The 19,639-nt window shown below is 38.6% G+C and overlaps 1 protein-coding gene across 1 annotated transcript in view; it reads left to right on the top strand.

Moving 5' to 3' along the window:
• Positions 1–19,639, top strand: part of LOC124605613 — a 94,029-nt gene that overhangs the window by 58,152 nt on the left and 16,238 nt on the right. The window contains exons 6-8 of the mRNA XM_047137420.1: positions 650–722; positions 5,274–5,396; positions 14,518–14,614. Of these exons, the coding sequence (XP_046993376.1) occupies positions 650–722; positions 5,274–5,396; positions 14,518–14,614 (293 nt within the window). The remainder of the gene's footprint in view (positions 1–649; positions 723–5,273; positions 5,397–14,517; positions 14,615–19,639) is intronic.

A 19,639-nucleotide genomic window follows, 5' to 3' on the forward strand; every position in this document is an offset into this window, starting at 1 on the left:
ATTTGCACATAGTCTTCCTCATTCTTTTCAGTTCTTACTAGCCTGCGAATCACGAATGGTGTTTTTCTTTCTGTTGGTGGAGGGCCGAAATGCCGCTCTGCGGCTCGTTTCCATGTTCTTTTACATATGCTATTACTTTTCAATTTATAGCCCACATCATATGAATACCTTTTATTTTTTTCCATTACAAAATTTGCTATTAACAAAAATATTGAACTGTTACTGATAACGTAAAGCACTTTCAGTTCAAGTTCACTGGCACCGTAGATTGCAATAGCTGTGCGAATATATGGCCATTTTTAAGACTGGTGGGAATTTTAAATCAGACACTGGATATTTGTATTAATTTTGAGTACAAGATGCACCTGAATTTTGGAGGCAATTTTTCGAAGAAAAAAGTGCGCCTTATAGTCCATAAAATATGGTAATGTCTCGGTGCTTCTTCATTTGGTCATTTGTGCTTCAATACTTCTCTGAATTTTTACATTGTGGGAGAAATTTTTGCATTTAGTATGTTGTCTAATTTTCATAAGTAAATTTGGAAGTGGTTTATTAAAATGACATTAAGCTTCATTCTTCCTGCAGAGCAGAATACATGAATTATACAGTGTCAGATACTTTAGAAGAAATAATTTTGCTTTGTTTTCAGGATCTTCTAGCCCTTCATAATGGAGCTTGGCCCAACAGTGATATGGATAAAAGAACATCGTCTGGTTCTGAAGGTAAAATTAAGTATTTTGAATTTTTGTTTACAATTGTGGTAAAGGTAAATGAAATTTAGTACCCATTAAATGTAACAAAATGTAGCCAAAATTTGAAAAGATTGCTATATTATATATCTGGATGGTAAATAGTATATTATCATGGAAGTGTTGTCAGCAAAGATAGCCCAACTAATTTTAAAATGGCTAAAGAAAGAATATTACTTGTAATTTTAAATGAAATCAGGTACAATTGACAAAAAACATCACCAACTTAACCTTATATTTTAAGAAGAAAAAAGTACATATGCAAGATATCATCCCCAGCATTGGATCCTGAGTGAAAATTTAGGCCATAATTTTGAAAATATGCAGTTATGGCCTGAAAGTACAGCTTTTAATCATTTGCAGGCACTGATTGTTTGTCACTCACTCTGCCCCACTACAGCTGCATAATGCCTGAGTGCAAAGTGCTGTTTAGTGGAGTGAGTAAGAAGTTTGTGTTCATAATGTGGGTGAACCAACAAGCGACAGTGCTTTGTTCATTGTGCCCAAGTGCACAGTTCCTAATCTGTGGCTGATGCCAGAGGTCTTTTGGATTTGAACACTTTGTCATGATACTCAAATGCACTGTAAATTAACAAAATGAATGAATGCATCATTAAAGAAGTAGCGTAGTGCTACTTAATTTTCAACATCACTGTTGTGCATTATTTTCTTTGTATTCAAAAGCTGACGCTGCATTTGTGGGATTTGTGCTACTCTTCAACAAGAATGGCATGATTAAATTGTAAATCGAAAATCAGTACATGGAAAAGATAGATCGCTACTTACCTTAAAGACGACACATTGAGATGCAGACAGGCACTACGAAAAGCTTTTGACCAAAAAAATGCATTCTGGCCCAAGCTGCTGGAGTGTTGGTCATGTGTGCATGAGGTACGCTTGTTTGTGTGAATAAATGTGTGTAGTGCTTTCTCAAGATTTGGCCAAAAGCTACTGCGTAAATGTTCTTTCGTTTTGCCTGTTACCATTCAATGTCTTATCTTTACAGTGAGTAGCAATCTATCTTTTTCTTATATTTTTGATATTCCAACATGGAATTCCCATCATTTGTATAATTAATAATAATTATTCTCTTGATTAGATATATTCATTTTGATTTTCGAGTATTATGGAAGTACTGGTGCAGAATACCAGTATGAGAATATTGTGAAAATTATATTGGACACATATTATGTGTTTGATGTTGATATATTACATACTCATTTGACTTGCCTCTTTTTTGTGTAAAATAACATGTTCTCTGACAAGATTTCAAAAAGCATTGGACACACGGCAACCTCCCCCCTTCTCTACCCTCGCCTTCAACATGCTGTGAGTAGGAAGGCTCTGATCATCACTCTGCTGTACAATACTTAGTACTGGGGCATTAGGCAGCAGCAGTGGGACCAGAGCAAGTGACAAACAACAGTGTGTGCAAATGTTTAAAAGCTGCAATTTCAGAAGGCCGTAACTGTGTACTATCAGAATTATGGCCCAAATGGTGCTGATATCTTGCAGGTGTGCCTTTTTTTATAAAATTGTAAATTGACAAAAATGTGATGTGAAGTAAGGTAAGAAATTAAAACAGTGATGATGAGTAGGTGATCAGCCATATTGAGTGTAATAAATAGAAGGGTTTTGAACAGAGTGACACATACTGTTATTTACGCAGGAATATCCTTTGCTAGTTTGACACACAGTAGCATTGCATTTCTGACCAGTGGGGTAGATGAATGTAGCTATGTTGACAGAACTGTACTGACGTAAATATGAGGGCATGTTGGCCTTGCCGCAGTGACACTGGTTCCCACCAGATCACCGAAGTTAAGCACTGCCGGGCTGGGTTAGCACTTGGCTGGTTGACCATCTGGTCTGCTGAGCGCTGTTGGCAAGCAGGGTGCACTCAGCCCTTGTGAGGCAAACTGAGGAGCTACTTGATTGAGACGTAGCAGCTCTGGTCTCGTAAATTGACATAAGGCCAGGAGAGTAGTGTGCTGACCACATGCCCCTCCATATCTGCATCCAGTGATTCCTGTTAGCTGACGATGATATGGCGGCTGGTCGGTACTGTTGGGCCTTCATGGCCTGTTTGGGCGGAGTTTGTTTTATGTTTGAGCTCCTAGTAGAGGTAGCAAGAAGGGTATTATTCCTCTTTCTACCAAGTATTAGCTCAGAATGTGACAACTGCAAGTTGTCTTTTACCTCTCTGTAACATTGGAACGTAATAATGGCAATAGAAATCATTACATGGAGTCACCATTAACCACATGAGACCTACAATTCACAGGCATTGATATTACTGCAATTTAGGAAATATCGCAAACACAAGAACAATAAGAAACAGGGTTTTGTAGTAGTGCAGGCTGTGATGCTTTGAAGCTTTCCATCATGCAGCTTCCTGTAGCATACTGTCATACATTTCATCACTACAATTAAGGCCTAGCTCATACATCATATTAACCATTAACTGTAATTGAAGCAGACCTTGTCCTAGCACATCCTAAATGAATCAGTTGTTAACAAATCTGCTATCTTAAAAAGGAACATTATCAACATACGAATATAGTAAACTGTGTGGTCATGTGCATTGGCCTTGGTGTACAGGAATGACTGGTGGTGTTGCCTACAAAACCTAATATACATATTGCTGGGCCACCTTTACATTCATAAAAATCTTACATATAAATAGGATTTATCAGCGCTCTTCTTCCTCAAATTGCAATGGGTGTTTCTCTCACCTTACCAAAATGTATTGCCTTCCACTCGTCATTAGTGTTCACATATTAGTGCTGGTTTTATTTGCTGTCTATATGGCTTCAAAAACTGCAACATATATTATCATTAACATTAGAACAATATTTTTCACACGAGAAAGTTTATGACAATTCCAGTTGCAACATTCTATACACCAATCAATATGCAATATTGCCATGTGTGGAGCCCATATTTGCAAAAGTGCTGAGTGATTCTTGCCGAGACCAGCAAAGGTTGAGAGTCCCATGACCTGCTAGGTAGCCCTGGATTTGTCTCCATTGTTATCTGTTTGTATCAATGGTTTTGATGATTTACTTTCTCTGTAGTTCTTTTGGGGATTCTGATATGTGTTGTGCATAATACACAATATTCCTTTATCTGTACACACAGGTGTCAAATTACTGTTGTGGCTGCAGGTCCTGCTGAAATTTCTTGTTACGAACCAGCCATCCACATTGGGGTACAGTGATTTCAAGGAGGAACCACAGTACAGTCTCCCTTGGTGAAACAGTTTTGGAAAAAGAGGTTTAGTATTTGGCTTTCTCCCAGTCATTGCAAAACAAATGAATAAATATCTCCATCACCGTGTTGGACAGTAAGAACAAAATAATGTGTGTATTATATTAATGAAAATTGTTGAGGGTTGCTTTCCAAAGCTTGTTTATTGTTACTCTGAGACAGATGGACCATTGGCAGATGTATTATGATGGCAGCGTTTAGTGTGTGTGTGTCATTACCTGGCAATATATACAATGTGCTGGCAATGAGGCCTTCTGGAGGCACATGCTTAGGGCGAGAGAACATTGGCATGCGTAATAGACAAAGATGATGGAGGTGGTGGTGGCTCTGTGGAATCGCTGGCTCTGAATCACTGACACTCCTTGCCTCCAGTAGCAAAATCCTGAGGAATCTTTGAGCTGTAGTGAAGGGTCTTTCGCAAAGGATATCACTAACGCCACCCATTTTAGGAGGATCTCTCCTGTACCATTCTGCAAAATTTTCTCATCAGTCAAATTATTTAACAGCAAGTTTCATAGCTTTTCATGCTAAAAATACATATGCACTTACCAGACAAGTTTTTCTTGGAAAGCATTCCATTATTATTGTTTTTGTTTCTCTGGCACCTGCAAGCCCTGTGTCAGCTCTTTCGTTGAAAAATTGTCTGTATTCTGCAAATTATGAGCGTTCTTTTAGGTAGGCAAAACAGTCTGTGTGTGTGTGTGATGATCGCATCTGGTCAGACAATGTGATGACTTTCACGGTCCAGCTCCAGTCTCGCTTGTGGCTCAGGGCCTCCTGTCTTGCATTTGGTGCCCTTTCTGGCCAAAACATTACAAATTTTGGGTCTTCATAGTAGAACTTTTTCTATTTCTTCACTGTATTACTGAAATGTTCTTACTTGATAGTCCTAATAAATCATTGGTTACCTCAATATACAATACATAGTGATGCCTGTTTGTTCACTATTAGAATGGCAATTTTTAATGTTGATTCAGCTTCTAAACTGATTAGTAGTAATAGCTCATGTACTTTTCATTAAATAACCATCAGTGGAAATTGATGCAAGAGATCAAATGTAGTCCAGTCAAAAGTATCATATTCAGAAAAGACACTCAGTGCTTAATAAATGAAGTTTAGGTGATAGTGGTTTTCATGTATCTTGTGTGCTGTGTAGAACTGAAACTGCTTACACATTACCAAATGAACAATCACAATCTTTTCATATTTGAGTGTTGTTCTCATTTTTGTATTTCTATTTTGTTTTGTTTTTAGGGGGACAGGAAAAAATAGTCAGGGCATTCACTGAAATAATGAAAAATATGTCTCGAATGAAGACCTGTATTCGACCAGCAATGTGCAAACCATATGGGAAACAGTCTGAAGCACTACAAAAAAGTAAGTATATTTTGGCATGTAATTAGTAAAATCTGAGTTACAAGCTATCATAACGTACAGAAAAGAAATAATGCACATACTTTCTAATCACTGAAACTAGAACAGCACAGGTTTTAAAGAAAAGACAAAGTATTTTTAAATTTTTAGAACATCTTCAGAATTAAAGGATAGGTTGAAAAATATATCTGAATAAGATTGTGCCATTCTAAGAACAGATACCAATTAATTTTCATTTCCTTGCTGACTGTAGACAGTGTGTCTGTGGAAGAATCTCTATAGACTGGGTGTTATGAAAAGAAGGTCTCATTTGATGAACTGAATGAATTTTTCTCAGCACCAACAAACCTCTGTGCTGTAGTGAATTATCGCCTACTATAATCCTCAGACTACGTAACTAACCAAGACACTTTCCACATAAAATGCATTATGATGATAAGTACCACAAGAAAAGCCATAATGAGAATAGCTTCTAAGGTGGTACGCAACAGGGATATCAAAGTAGCCCTTATCAGGAATTTTGCAGATAGCCTAGTGTCTGTCTCAAAAGACCTGTTTAATTCTCCTCTCATGAATGGAACATGTCCCACATCACAAGAAATCATAGTCCAGTCTATCACTGAGACTGAAAACCAAGAGTCATTTTACGATTACCAACCAACGAGCATAGTACCTAGGATATATCATTCATGATCGATTAGTGAACACTAACACAAAAACTATCGCTCCATCTTTTGTAAACACCATAGCACAAACACTGCATTAATTAAGGTAATTAGAGACCTCACACAATGATGACCATGACATACATTAATGGTGATGGGGATTGGTAACAATTGACATATAGCGTTAGTCTTTGACTATCAATACATAATAATACACAATAATAATCAATAATGAGAACCATTCACTACAGGGGGTAACAGTTCAATTAGGTAGGGGGTGGGTTTGTGCAAAATGCTTGCTCACTTCGCAAGCGTACCAGCTAGCTTTTTAAACACCCAATTGTTTTGTGAACATCACATCCCAAAAATACAGTCTTGATTAATTTGGCTTCTTCCATACCACATTTGAGCTGGAGCCATATCAACAACTGTAATAGGACTTCTGTTCATGAAATAAACTGCAGTTTAAACTGCACAGCCCCACATTTTGTTTCAAACTTTGGAACCGAACAACATGGATGTTACATTATTTGTAATAGTGAGATTTATTCTTTCTGCCTTACCATGCAGTTGAGGAAACTCTTTAGTTAATCTCTGTACTTTTGTTTTTACACTATTCCTTAAAGTCAGATTTTTCCTGTCTTCATATTGAAATGAGCTTCACTTTCACTTACAAATTTCTTGATGTGGTCATCTGTTTCACCTTTTCTATGTAAAAGATACACTTTTAAGACATCAGGGCATGTTAGAAAATATTCTTCATTGAAGTAATTTGGTGGACATGCCTTCACCTTATGTCATGTGAATAATCTCAAGGGGTCTCATTGCTGTATGCCTCGCAGTATTGAATGGTTTTCTAACTTCCTTTGCCATGATACATGTTTCACAACAAGCCATTTCATCTTCTGACACAATTTTGTCCACTCCACCACACAGTTCTGGCATTTTTCCCCCAGGTAATTGAAATTAAAATATCTTGCGACACATTTGGCAACAACACCTGTTGTGATTCAACTTCACCAACAAGGTTAGAACACATGGAATTTCACTTTGGAACCTTAATTTTTATATCTTCTTGGCTCTTCACATGTGACATAATTTTCCTTTCATGTTGCATGTGTTCATTACTACCACTGTCTACAACAAACTTGATATCTAAATCAAACAATGGAGAGTCCAGGACAGAACAACATCAATATGGAAAGGATAAGGGAGGTGATGTGTTGAGTCATAGAAAGATAAAACGATAAAGACAGCTAAAATATTTAAGCTTTCATGCAAAATTCCTGTTCCAAAGTAGAAAGCACACACATTTACACAAGTAAAACTCTCACACACATGGCCACTGTCTGGGGGCACTGAACCCTGTCTGCAACTGCATCTGATGCGAGCAGCAGGCTACTAGGATGGTTGGTGGGGGTAAGGTGGCAGCATGGAGTGGGGAGGGGGAGGGATAGCAGGGAAGGGAGGGAGAAGTGTTAGTGATACCTGAGGGAATGTGCAGGGTTGATTTGGAGACAGGATAGGGCTGCTAGGTGAAGCAACAGTAGGCTGTGGTGAGGGAGGGGAGAGGGAAAGAAAAAAGCAGAGTATGGGAATGGACTTTTAGGTGCTTTGGCAGGGTATAAGGCAGGCATAGTACTGGGGAAGGAGCAGGGAAGAGGACAGATAGATGAAGAACAAGGACTAGCAAAGGTAGAGGCTAGAGGGGTTGTGGATACGAAGAATACATTGTAGGCAGTGTTCCAATTAGTGCAGCTCAGAAAATTTTGTATTTGTAGGAAGAATCCAGATGACATAGACTACGACAGCAGTCGTTAAGGTGAAGTACATCATATTGGGCAGTGTATCAGCAACTGAGTTGTCAGACTGCCTCTACACATTGGTTGCAGCTTAGTTTGTAGGTCAAATGGCTATTCTCACATGTGGCCCTGCCTTTGGTGGGGTAGGAAATACCCTTCACAGGGCTGAAGTAGGTGGCAGTGATGTATGGGACAGGTCTTGCATTTAGTACTGTTGCAGGGATCTGAGTCATGAGGCAAGGTATTGGGAGCAAGAAATGGACAGTGATATTGCATAGGGTTGATTGGTGATATCCCACCTCTGTGGGAGGTGTGGGGATGACATGCCTCTTTTAGGTCACAATGAAAGTTAATCTAAACACTGGTGGAGATTGTGATTCAGTTGCTCCAGTCCTGGGTGGTACTTTGGTACTTAGTCACGAGAGGAGTGCTCCTTCATGTTCGGTCAATGGATATGGGGGGGGGGGGGGGGGGGTAGTAGGTGACTTGAGAGACAAGGCTTAGGACATTGTTTCTGGGTGAGATTGGGAGGGGTAATTTTGGTCTGTGAAGGCCTTAGTGAGATCCTTGGCACATTTGGAGAGGGCTGCTCATCACTACAGATGCAACAACTAGTGTTGACTAGATTGTATGGAAGTGACCTCTTATCATGGAATGGAAGGGAGCTACCAAAGTGGAGGTATTGTTGGTAGTTGGTAGGTTTGATGTGGGCAGAGGAACTGATGTACCCATCCTTGAGATGGAGATCGACATCAAGGAAAGCAGCATGTTGGATTGAGGATGACCAGGTGAAGCAAATGGAGGAGAAGGTGTTGTGTTTCTAGGGGTATGCAGAAAGGATGTCATTGCCCTCAGCACTTGTCATGAAGACATCAGTGAATCTGAACCATGTTAGGGGTTGGGGTTAAGGGCAGTAAGGAAGGATTCCTCTATATTGCCCATGAATTGGTTGGTGTAAAATGGTGCCTTGTGGGTGCCTGTTGCTGTGCCACATATTTGTTTGTAGGTGTTGCCTTCATAGGAGAAGTAATTGTGGGTGGGGATATAGTTGGTTATTGTGACTAGAGATGATGGTTGTAGGCCTGGAGTCAACTGGATGTTGGGAAATGCAGTGTTCAGTGGTGGCAATGTAGAGGGAGATGGCATAAATAGTGACAAGCAGGGTGCCAGGTGGTAAAGGAACAGGACACTTGGAGAGGCAGTAGAGGAATGGTTGGTGTGTCTTATCCAGGGGACTGGGTTACAAGTAATAGGATGAAGGTGTTGGTCCATGAAAGCTCAGATTCCCTCTGTGGGGGACAGTAACCAGCCACATTGGAACATCCCGGTTGGTTGAATTTATGTACTTTTAAGATGTGTGTAGTAGGTAGAAGTGTGGAGAGCAGTGGGGAGAGAAGAGACTAAGGTGACAGGTTAAGGGATGGACATAGGGATTTGAGGAGGGACTGGAAATTCTGTTGGATTTCAGAAATGGGAGCACTGTGGCAGGATTTATAGGTGAATGTGTCTGATAGCTGACGGAGTCCTTCCTGCAGTTCATTACCACAGTGATGGAGCCTTTGTTTGCATGTAAGATTATATGGTTGGGATCCTTTTTTAAGTGGTGGATTGCGGTTCTTTCTGTGGGTGTAAGGTTGGTTTCCATATTGAGAGATTTGGGGAATGATAGTGAGGCAAGATTTCGCGTTAGGAAATTTCTGGAAAGTTAACAGGTATGTTTTGGGGGCAGTGGGGATGGACCACAGTTGGATGGAGGAGTAAATTGAATCTGGCAAGTTTCAGTATTGGTTTTGGATTGAGTCTGACTGATGGGATCGATAGCATGAAAGTGTTTCTGCATAAGGGTGTGGGATAAGGAGAGAAGACCATTAACTAGTCCAGTATTATTTAATTGAGGAGTGGGGCTAAGGGAAAGGCCTTAAGAAAGGACTGATACTTCCACTTTTGGAGGACAGGTCCAGGTCTGTGTTGTGGGTCTGAAGTCTTAGTGGAAGGAGGGATTGCTGTCAGAGATGAGTAATTTGCTGATCATTCCATTTTAGGGAATTCCGTGAGTCAACAACAATGCGGAAATGGTATGTGAGACTGCATTCTAGCTCAGGGACATGGAAGTTTTTTCTGTATTGGCACAGATAGAAGAAGCAAGGATCCATCATAGTGAATAGAAAACACACAAAAATATGTGGGAAAAATCACAAAAAGGATTAAACAGATGAAGTACAGTGGGAAAAAATGAAACCTAATTGAGTAAGGCCTATAGTGAAAGACAAAATGAACTCAGATCCATGTATAAACAAAACGAGGTCAAAGAGAAAAATAAATAAGAAGACAATAATGGTAGGATGCAGGTAGGTAGGTAGGTGGTTATGTGTGATGAGAGGGGCAGCAGGTTTAATTGGATTAGGTGAGGCCAGTTTGTGTGAACTTGAATAAGGGAAGAGAATGAGGGAGGGGAGGAATGGGGTGGTTAGGTGCAGGGTGCACCAATGTTTGTGTGGCACAGTAAGGTACAGAAAAACTCACAAGGGTGAAGGGAGATAATGATCAATTTGTAAGGTCCAGGAATATTTATATGAGCAGGAAGAATGTGGATCACAAGATGCTGCAGATACAAATAATAGTAACAAAGGAAAACAGCACTGGATTGTGTGATGGAAGGAAAGCCATTAGGCAAAATCAAACAGTGGAAATTTCAGGATGGAAGAGCAACAATATGGAAAGGAAAATTGGTATGTCCATGTTGAGGTGGTGTTGAGTCACGGGCAGGCACAATGAAAAAGACTGCTAAAATATTTAAGCTTCTGGACACATTCCTTCTTCTGAAGTAGAAAACGCCCTCCCCCCCCCCCCCCCCCCCCCCCCCCACACACACTAGGCTACTGTCTCCAGGGACTGAGGCCCAACTGCGTGAGGACAGGACGACACGGTACAGCACAGCTAGAGAAGGAGAAAGGACTTGGCAACATAGAAAGTGTGTGTAGTGCTGGAGCGGAAGTAGGGAAAGGAGCAGGCAGGTATCATGGTGTATATTTTATCAATTTTCTTTACTTGCTTTTCTGTTGTAAATACTCCTTGGGGGGGGGGGGGGGGGGGAGAGAGACTGCCTTTGCTGATTTCTTCATTTTCTCATGTTCCTCTTTGTAATATTTTGCAGCTGGATGATTTGTGTTTTTGCAGTACTGACATAGAGACAGTCCTTTTATTACCCGACCCCCTCCCAGATGACATTTGCACAGGTAGAGCATTGTGTTTTGTTCTTGTTACTGCTAAGTATCATTTTACTTTCACTGACATAGTGATCTAAACATCCATATTCAAAACACCTCCTAATTTCCCATTGTTTTTATTCTGATGTTTATTCTTGTTGGCTGCAGCTTTGAATGCAATACATATTTCATATTTATGTTTCTTCATTTTATCTTCTTTTAGTGACGTGTTGAATAAAGGTTTTTCAATGTTTCCTCGTCCTTAGCAGTAAAGTCCCAAGCTCTTCCAAATTGTTTATATTCATCTGGTAACATTGTTATTATCCATGCATCAATGCTATTTTGTCAGTATTCCGCCCCAGGTTATTCAGTCTTGAATGCTAGTGTTTACACTTTAGCAATGAAGGACATTGTAATTAGATTTATACCACATTCAGAGTTGTAGAACTTTGTAGGTGTATCATACAGTTCCGTGGATATTTCATGGGTAACAAGTGTTTTTTAACATGATACCTATGGCCCTCAAAATGTAGTATTTTGCAAGCGTCTCTTTCTGTTCCCACATAGATATTGCTGGTAAAATATCCAAGTCTCTTTGCCATGAACATCACATTTATTCTCCATAATGGAAAACTTGTAGAGTCTTTTAATTTGAGAACTCTGTTTAATGGTGTTCCTTCTGCTGATGAAGCCAAAATGTACAGATCATCTTACTGGGAAAGCCAGTCTTTTTACACTCACAAATTCTCACGTTTCTTACTTTCCCAGATTTCCAGATGAACAGTGCCCATAACTTGTCAAGGTATCTGATTGTAAAATCTGGTGATTTTCTTTAATTGTTTCTGACACTACACAGGATTTCTTTTTTTAAAGAACACACAGAAGCACTTAGCTACAAAAAAAGACTGGTTTCGTTTTTTATTAAAAAACAACCAACTCATGTTACCAACTTATTAGAGAAACAGTGCTCTTATACCAACTGTGGTCTTACATTAACAGGTACTTATTTTTTTGTTGGCTGTGATCTTTGTAAATCTCTGCAGTTGATTGGTGTATAAGGCCGGAAGTTGATAAATGATGGTTAAGTCAGTTTGTTCTAGAGATGTTACTGGAAGTTAACTCCAAGATTTTCTGGAATAGTATGAATAATGAATAAATAAACAAATAATATACAGATTCTGTGAATCATGCAGTACCAGGGAATTTCAAACATTTCAGGAAAATTTGGAAAAAAAAAGAAAAACACTGGGAAATCTTGTTTTCGTCTCAGTAGATGAAATGGTTTGTTTACTGAGATGTCATGCATCGTCGCTGAGTGACACAGCTGAGTACATGCGCCACTTCCTACTCCCTCATTCTTGCTGCTTCTCCCCTTCCTACCACTCCCCTCAGCTTGCAGTCAGTGCTGCCACCACTTCTGGCCACTAGCCTAGCAGCTGCCGACAAGAGCCAGGGAGGTGTGAGGAATGGTTTATTTGGATCTGATTCTCAGAGATTGTCGAAACAGCTGCTGGAGATGGTGGTCATATGTGTGCATGAGTTGTGTTTGAGTGATTATGTGAATATATGTTTTTGTGTGTGTGAGTGTGTGTGTGTGTGTGTGTGTGTGTGTGTGAGAGAGAGAGAGAGAGAGAGAGAGAGAGAGAGAGAGAGTGAGTGAGTGAGTGAGTGTGAGTGTGCGCGTGCTCTCGTTTTCTGGCAAAAGCTAAGGCTCACAATTTAGTTGTGAAAGTGTGATTGTCTTTTCTGTGCCTGTTTGTGGCTCAGTGACCATCTGTACAGTGGGTTGCTACCTATCCTCATTAGTATAGATTCTCAGAGTATTTGCGCAAGTTATCTGTTGCATGGATTAATCACCACAGTCTCATTTCACCAACATGGTGTCTGCGACACATGAATAGCTGGTCACATGAGTGGACTTCCATGATGGGACAAACCCACAGGCCATTTCTGTGGGTATGTTTAACAAATCAGGCCTGCCGATCTCAAGCCCACTTAGCACTTAGCTTTCCCACTAATGTGAAAGCCCTGCAAGCCTAACCGATCTGCCCACAGTCCGGGTCTGTTTGTGTGTGGCATAATGCAGCTAATTTTCCTGGTTTATCCAAGGTCCCAGGACTGTAGTGCTCCTTGACAGGCCAGAGGCCACGAGCGATGGATTTCAGGAATTGCGAGTGTCTCACCACAAGTACATTGTTCAGTGCGGTGTGTTATAGACATTTTATTTGTTCTGGTACATTTTGGCACTTCGAAAATAACTTATATATTAGAAAGTATGGACAGTAAAAAGAAGAAAATTGTGGCAGTCACTGGCTGTTTGTATGCTATGTACTCCTTTATTTATCAAAAGAAAAATCAGACAATATCTGTACAATTATAGACGCAGCGCCATGGGTAATAACCGACAATAACTGAACATAGTAGAACCAACATTTTATTTGTGGTCACCTGTAGTACTGATTTACATAACTCTTCCCTGCCTTATATACTTCTTTCAAGGGGCCTACTGTTTTCTGAAGTTCTTTTTGAAATCAGTGAAGGTATTTTAAATCTGTATTGTAGCTCCAACGAAATGTGTATTTGTGTCACCAAATGTGTTTCCTGTTATTGAAGTAACAATAGTGGTCTTAATGAAACACATGTACCATTTGGCTTGCTTTCTCCATCTAAAAACAGTTCATTACAAAATATGTTGATCTTAGTACTCAAGATTTTTGCTCATATGGGGGAGAAATACAGAAGTCCTTCCATTTTTTGTCAACTTACGTCTTCACTTATACTTGAGATCTCAAAATTTGTCTGATATAAATGCAGAAACTTGTCAATCAGGGAAATACCATGGAATTTCACATGGGGAAATTTGTGGCAACCCTGAGTACAATTCACTAATGACCTATCTTAACAGATTGAACTAAAATCAGCATATCCTTTCACTTGTTACTGTTTAATAGATAAATGGCTGATACAGCTCATTACTTTTCATGATTGGTGAACATTTTATGCCACCGTCTTTCAGTGATGCATCATTGGTTTGAGTTATAACCACACATTTAATTGTCCCTTTAACCACACACACACACACACACACACACACACACACACAAATATTTTAGTACACTTGAAGCTCTTTGGTCACTATCAAAAATGTAGACGTGTGTGTGTGTGTGTGTGTTTGTGTGTTTGTGCTATCTTTTATCATTTAATAAATGGAGATAATTAGTGATATATGTAGTTCATATTGAAAGTTACAATCTGGTTAACTGCATTACTCCTAGCATAGTGTGTGCACAATTTTTGCATTACACCAGGAAAGTCATATGCTGTTTTTTAGATAATATGTCATGCTGAGTATAATCACATTGGTTAATTGTATGCCTAGAAGAATGTGATATCTTATGTAACGACCATTAAAAATGTACAGTAAAACCATGTATATTTTCTGGATTTACAGCATTGGTAGATACAATTCAACTTGTTCAGTCTCTTCGCTCTTTTCTACCACCTCCACATATTGCTGTTAGCAGCTGGAAAAATGAAGACAAACACAGGTAGGCAGTACCTAACTTGCTTAATTGAGTTGCATCCTGTCACTGACAAGGTTCCTAATGAGTGTGGCTTTTCTGTAAAATAAAAATTGGCAGTTGCCATCTTCTTTTAGGTTGTGGGCTAACACTGTTCAATGTAGAATGCAGGACCATATTTAAACATGCTCTTTTTCAAAACGAAAATGAAGATATCCTAGTTTGTTGTCCAAATAAGTACTAGGTGATGAACTTGTAAATGAATGAAATATGGCACCCCTTTGCAGTTTAAGTGGTACACTGCATTACAGGTATCTCCACAAGTCAGTTTTAGTATGGTTCATTATGATAAAGTATCAGGAAATGTGATGTTGGTGGCTAAACGTCCTTTTGCATTGCTCCCTTGCTTGGTTTTGTTCGTGATTTATGTTTAGATCTGGTATATGTGCACCAAGTTCCTTCACTTCCAATGTAAACTATTTTCAAATGTTGCCCAATAAACTTACACTGAATTCATATTCTACTGTTTGCCAGCTAGCAGTATGCTACAGTTATTTACAAGACCTCGACCAAAATACACTCACAAAAAGGATATTGCTAGTAAAACACTTCTTCCCAAAAACACTATCACCAAGTAAGGAAATTCTGAACAACTAAATATAATGGAACATGTTTTCGTGCACTTCTTTCTTCTAACCATTTATGAAACTGTCACTAGGTGCTGCCACTTATGTTACTCTACTGTAATCCACTCTAGTAAGACATTTATAAACTTAGTGTGCCCTTTCTACAGTGGATGGAATTGTCAATGACAAAGAAAAAAAGATTTTCAGCACTATCAAGACATTAATATTAAATGTTGATCAATGGCGTATCAAAATATAGTACAGAGACAGGGATTTGATAGAAAAGGCGCAGCAGCTCTGATTATGCACTTTAATTGTGCATAGCAGAACATGAAAATTGAGTGGAGGATGGTTGATGACCCTTAGGCTCAAAGAACAGAGGCTTCAGGAGGCTACATTTAGCTAACCAAAATTTCAAGATGCAGCTGTAAGCACTCCCTAGATGTTCAATAATACTGCATAATTTTTCCTGATTTGCAATAATATTAAACATCTAGGGGTGTGCAACTGAGACCATCAAGAACTTCCAAAAAATTTTGTGCTTCCTGAAAATGCTGTGCTGTCTGTGGACAATATTGATAATATCCCTGCTAGTCTCCCGCATGGTACAAACTGTGGATATCATTGTGTGTTCACTGTTTGTTGTTGTTATGATGTACAAAATAAGTTCAAAACAAGATGAAAAAGTATTGTGATTAGTGTGTATCAAAGTGTATGAATAACTGCTAGCATTGTGGGATGTTAGGGTAGACGAGTACAAAAAAGAAATTTTAAGAATTGATCACATGATTTGTTGGGAAAAAAATTGCAAGAAAGCTACGAAGGACAATGTGTTTTATTTTTTTTTTATTTATTTATTTATTTATTTATTTTTTTTTTTAAATTGGTGCAAAATTACGAATAAATGTCTATATAGACATTTATGTGTGTGTTTACATTACCCACCCGGATATAATAGTTTAGCACACATTTTACTGCATGACATGTTTCCACAACTGTGTACCAAATACTGTCAAGTGAAACTGCACGTGTAAATTTTAAGTTTTTGAAAGAATTGCTAGTAGCAAGGTATTCAAGTGCAATAGAAAAGCACTGACTTGGTGGAGTTACATCTCCCATAGAAATATTTTGACCATGGAAATTTAACCGGTAGGAGGAAGAGGGTGAAGTTTATTTTTTATGTAAATAAGTTGGTCAGGTTTGAGGGGCATCATGCCTCAGGAACTAAATTTTATAGGCTACACAAAAAGCAATTATACCCCAGAGAACTGATGATTATCCACTCAGTATTTGTTACATATACATTACTTCGATACTGTACTTAAAACAACAAACATAAGAATATACAGCAGTTGCTAAAACCATAGTATTGTCTTACTGTGATCAACCACTTAGTGCTACATCATACTCCAGATTCCAAATGTTTGGGGGGGGACAAAGTGCCGAAGTGCACTCATTTTCAGTAATGTATCAAACGTTTTACCATCATCAGACAAATAGTGTTATGATAATCTTTTTGTTTTGTTCAGCCTCAGTTCTCAAAAAATTTTCGTGAGTGATCATTGACGCTCCTTGACCCAATTTCTCATCCCCCCTTTTTTTCTACTTGCAACACAGTAGAGCAATTATCGCAGCAGCAGTGTCTTTGTAATCATCACTCCAATCCACACTATCACTGAACAGTGTGGGGAGAATGTTAATAATATTGCACAATGTTTTATACAGTATAAGTGACTATCTAGGGCCACTTTAAGGCTGGCTACTGCCTGTTCGAAAAACATCATTTGATAACAACAGTCCCACAAATGTTTACTGATGTTTTTTAAATCCATGTGGGAAATATTTGAAATTCATCCTGATAATTTAAATTCTGAATCCATTTTTGAGACATATATTAGAGTATATCTTTTGGTGCAGCTCCACCTCAGAACCTTTAACTACGAGCTGCATCTGAATACTGGTAAAGGCAGAAGGGGCCAGCAGAAATCATGAAACTAAAGTTTATCATTGCCATTGATAATTGATGCTGATGCTGACAGAGTGCATAAGATATACAGCTATTACTTATTTGCCTAAAAGTCTGTGAAGTGCTAGAAGAAACTTTTTCCTATTTGTTGTGTTCATGGTCAAATAGCTTTATTTTCTGTAAAGAGACTGGAGGCAGAGAAGTGTCATTGATTTTAGGTTTTATGCTCATAGGATATGTAAGAAAAAGAATGAGGAATGGCTGAAAGCAAAATTCCAAGAGACAGAAGAACTAAAGAAACAGAATTAGACAAGGAAATTCTGTCATGAAATAGGAAAGATGAGGAAAAATTTCCAACCAACACAAAATGCCTTTAAAAAATATATGGTAAGATAATCAGAGACCAAAAAATATTGCAGAGTTGAGCAGAATTTTTTGAAGATATGCTCAGTGCCAACTCAGACCGGGTTCAAGACGTCTACAAGAACAGGAGGAGGATATAGAGGGAGAAAAGGGAAGTAGCGAATAGATCAACTATGCAAGAAATGGAGTCAATGATATATCTATATATATAAAACAAAGTCGGGTTTGTTACAACACTTATAACTCGAGATCTGCTGGACCAATTTTCATGGTTTTTGATTTGTTGGATTTGTCTCCGCCACAAATAGCAGAATACATCTTTAAAAAAATGAAAAAAAAAAATAATGAAATCTCGCACGTACAGTGGCCAAAATTGATTTTGGCCACTGTACGTGCGAGATCCGAAATTGCGGTAGCAATTGCTTCTTCTGGAATAGCAGCCACATTGTTAGACGGATGCCGTACGGCTCACTCAGTGTTAAAATTGCCATTAAACCTTCAAACTACCGAACAACCGACATGTAACATTTCGAAACACTCCGCAATGGCCAAAGTTTTAGTAGCATCAAAAATCATCATATGGGACGAATGCACAATGGCGCACAAACGCGCATTGGAAGCACTAGACCGAACATTAAAAGATCTGCGCAATGACTCGAGATGTTTTGGTGGTTCAATGATTTTATTATCTGGCGATTTCCGACAAACACTACCAGTAATTCCAAGATCTACTGCTGCCGACGAAATAAACGCTTGCCTCAAAGCATCAAATATGTGGCGATATGTAAACAAACTTCAACTGTCTGTAAATATGAGAGTTGCATTGTTGAACGATCTATCTGCTGATGATTTCTCGAAGCAATTGCTGACTATCGGTAATGGCCATGTTCCTGTTGACGAATCGAGCGGTTTGATTTCATTTCCTCCAAATTTTTGCAATTTCGTCTCATCAAAAGACGAGCTTATGAACAAAGTATTTCCGGATATCATTGCTAACCACAAAAATACTAAATGGTTAAGTGAGCGAGCAATTTTGGCGGCTAAAAATAAAGATGTAGATGACCTCAATTTTATAATTCAAAATCAAATCGTAGGTACTCTGTATTCATTCAAATCTATCGACTGTGTAACAAACGAAGAAGAAGCCACTAATTATCCAATTGAATTTTTGAACTCCTTGGATGTGCCTGGTTTACCACCGCACAATTTACAACTGAAGGTTGGCGCGGTAGTCATCATGCTTAGAAATTTAAACCAACCAAAACTGTGCAATGGAACGCGTTTGGTGATAAGAAAACTGATGAGCAATGTGATTCACGCGTCGATACTTAAAGGAAAATTTAAAGATGAGGAAGTTCTTATTCCAAGGATTCCGATTATCCCAACAGATATGCCCTTTGAGTTTAAACGAATTCAATTCCCGATTCGTCTTGCCTTCGTCATGACGATCAACAAATCACAGGGCCAATCCTTGACTATTTGTGGCCTCAATCTAGAAAATGCGTGTTTTTCTCATGGTCAATTGTACGTGGTATGCTCACGTGTTGGCAAACCATCCGCATTATTTGTTCTTGCGCCTGACCAAAAAACTAAGAATGTCATTTACCACAAGGTGCTTGAATGAAAATCCGATTAATGAATTAATCAGAGTGTATCCCAACCTGCACAACATAGTTTTCAATGATTTTTTTCTGACATGTGTTTGAAATACTTAATTATTATTATTTTTTTAATTTTTATTCTCATTCTGTATGTATTCATCATCATTCATCAAAATAAAATACTTTTATATTTCTATCTATATTAATATTATTTTGTATCATTGTATTACGTTCATCAAAGCCTAAATTAGTTCAGCTAAAAGGTAACACGACATTCATTGACTGTTAGGCGCTATGAAGTTCGCCGGGTCAGCTAGTAAATTGATAAATAACTGTGCACTTGGCGAAGATGGGATAGTGTCAGAAGTTATAAAAATACATAAATACGTGCGCTAGTAAATAATGTATGGGAAAATGAAAGGATACCAGAAAACTGGAGTAATATACACTTTATATTAGAAAGGAGAAGAATTAGCACTGTAGTGAATATAGCGTG

This window comes from Schistocerca americana, chromosome 3 (assembly GCF_021461395.2).
Source record: "Schistocerca americana isolate TAMUIC-IGC-003095 chromosome 3, iqSchAmer2.1, whole genome shotgun sequence".
NCBI lineage: Eukaryota > Metazoa > Arthropoda > Insecta > Orthoptera > Acrididae > Schistocerca > Schistocerca americana.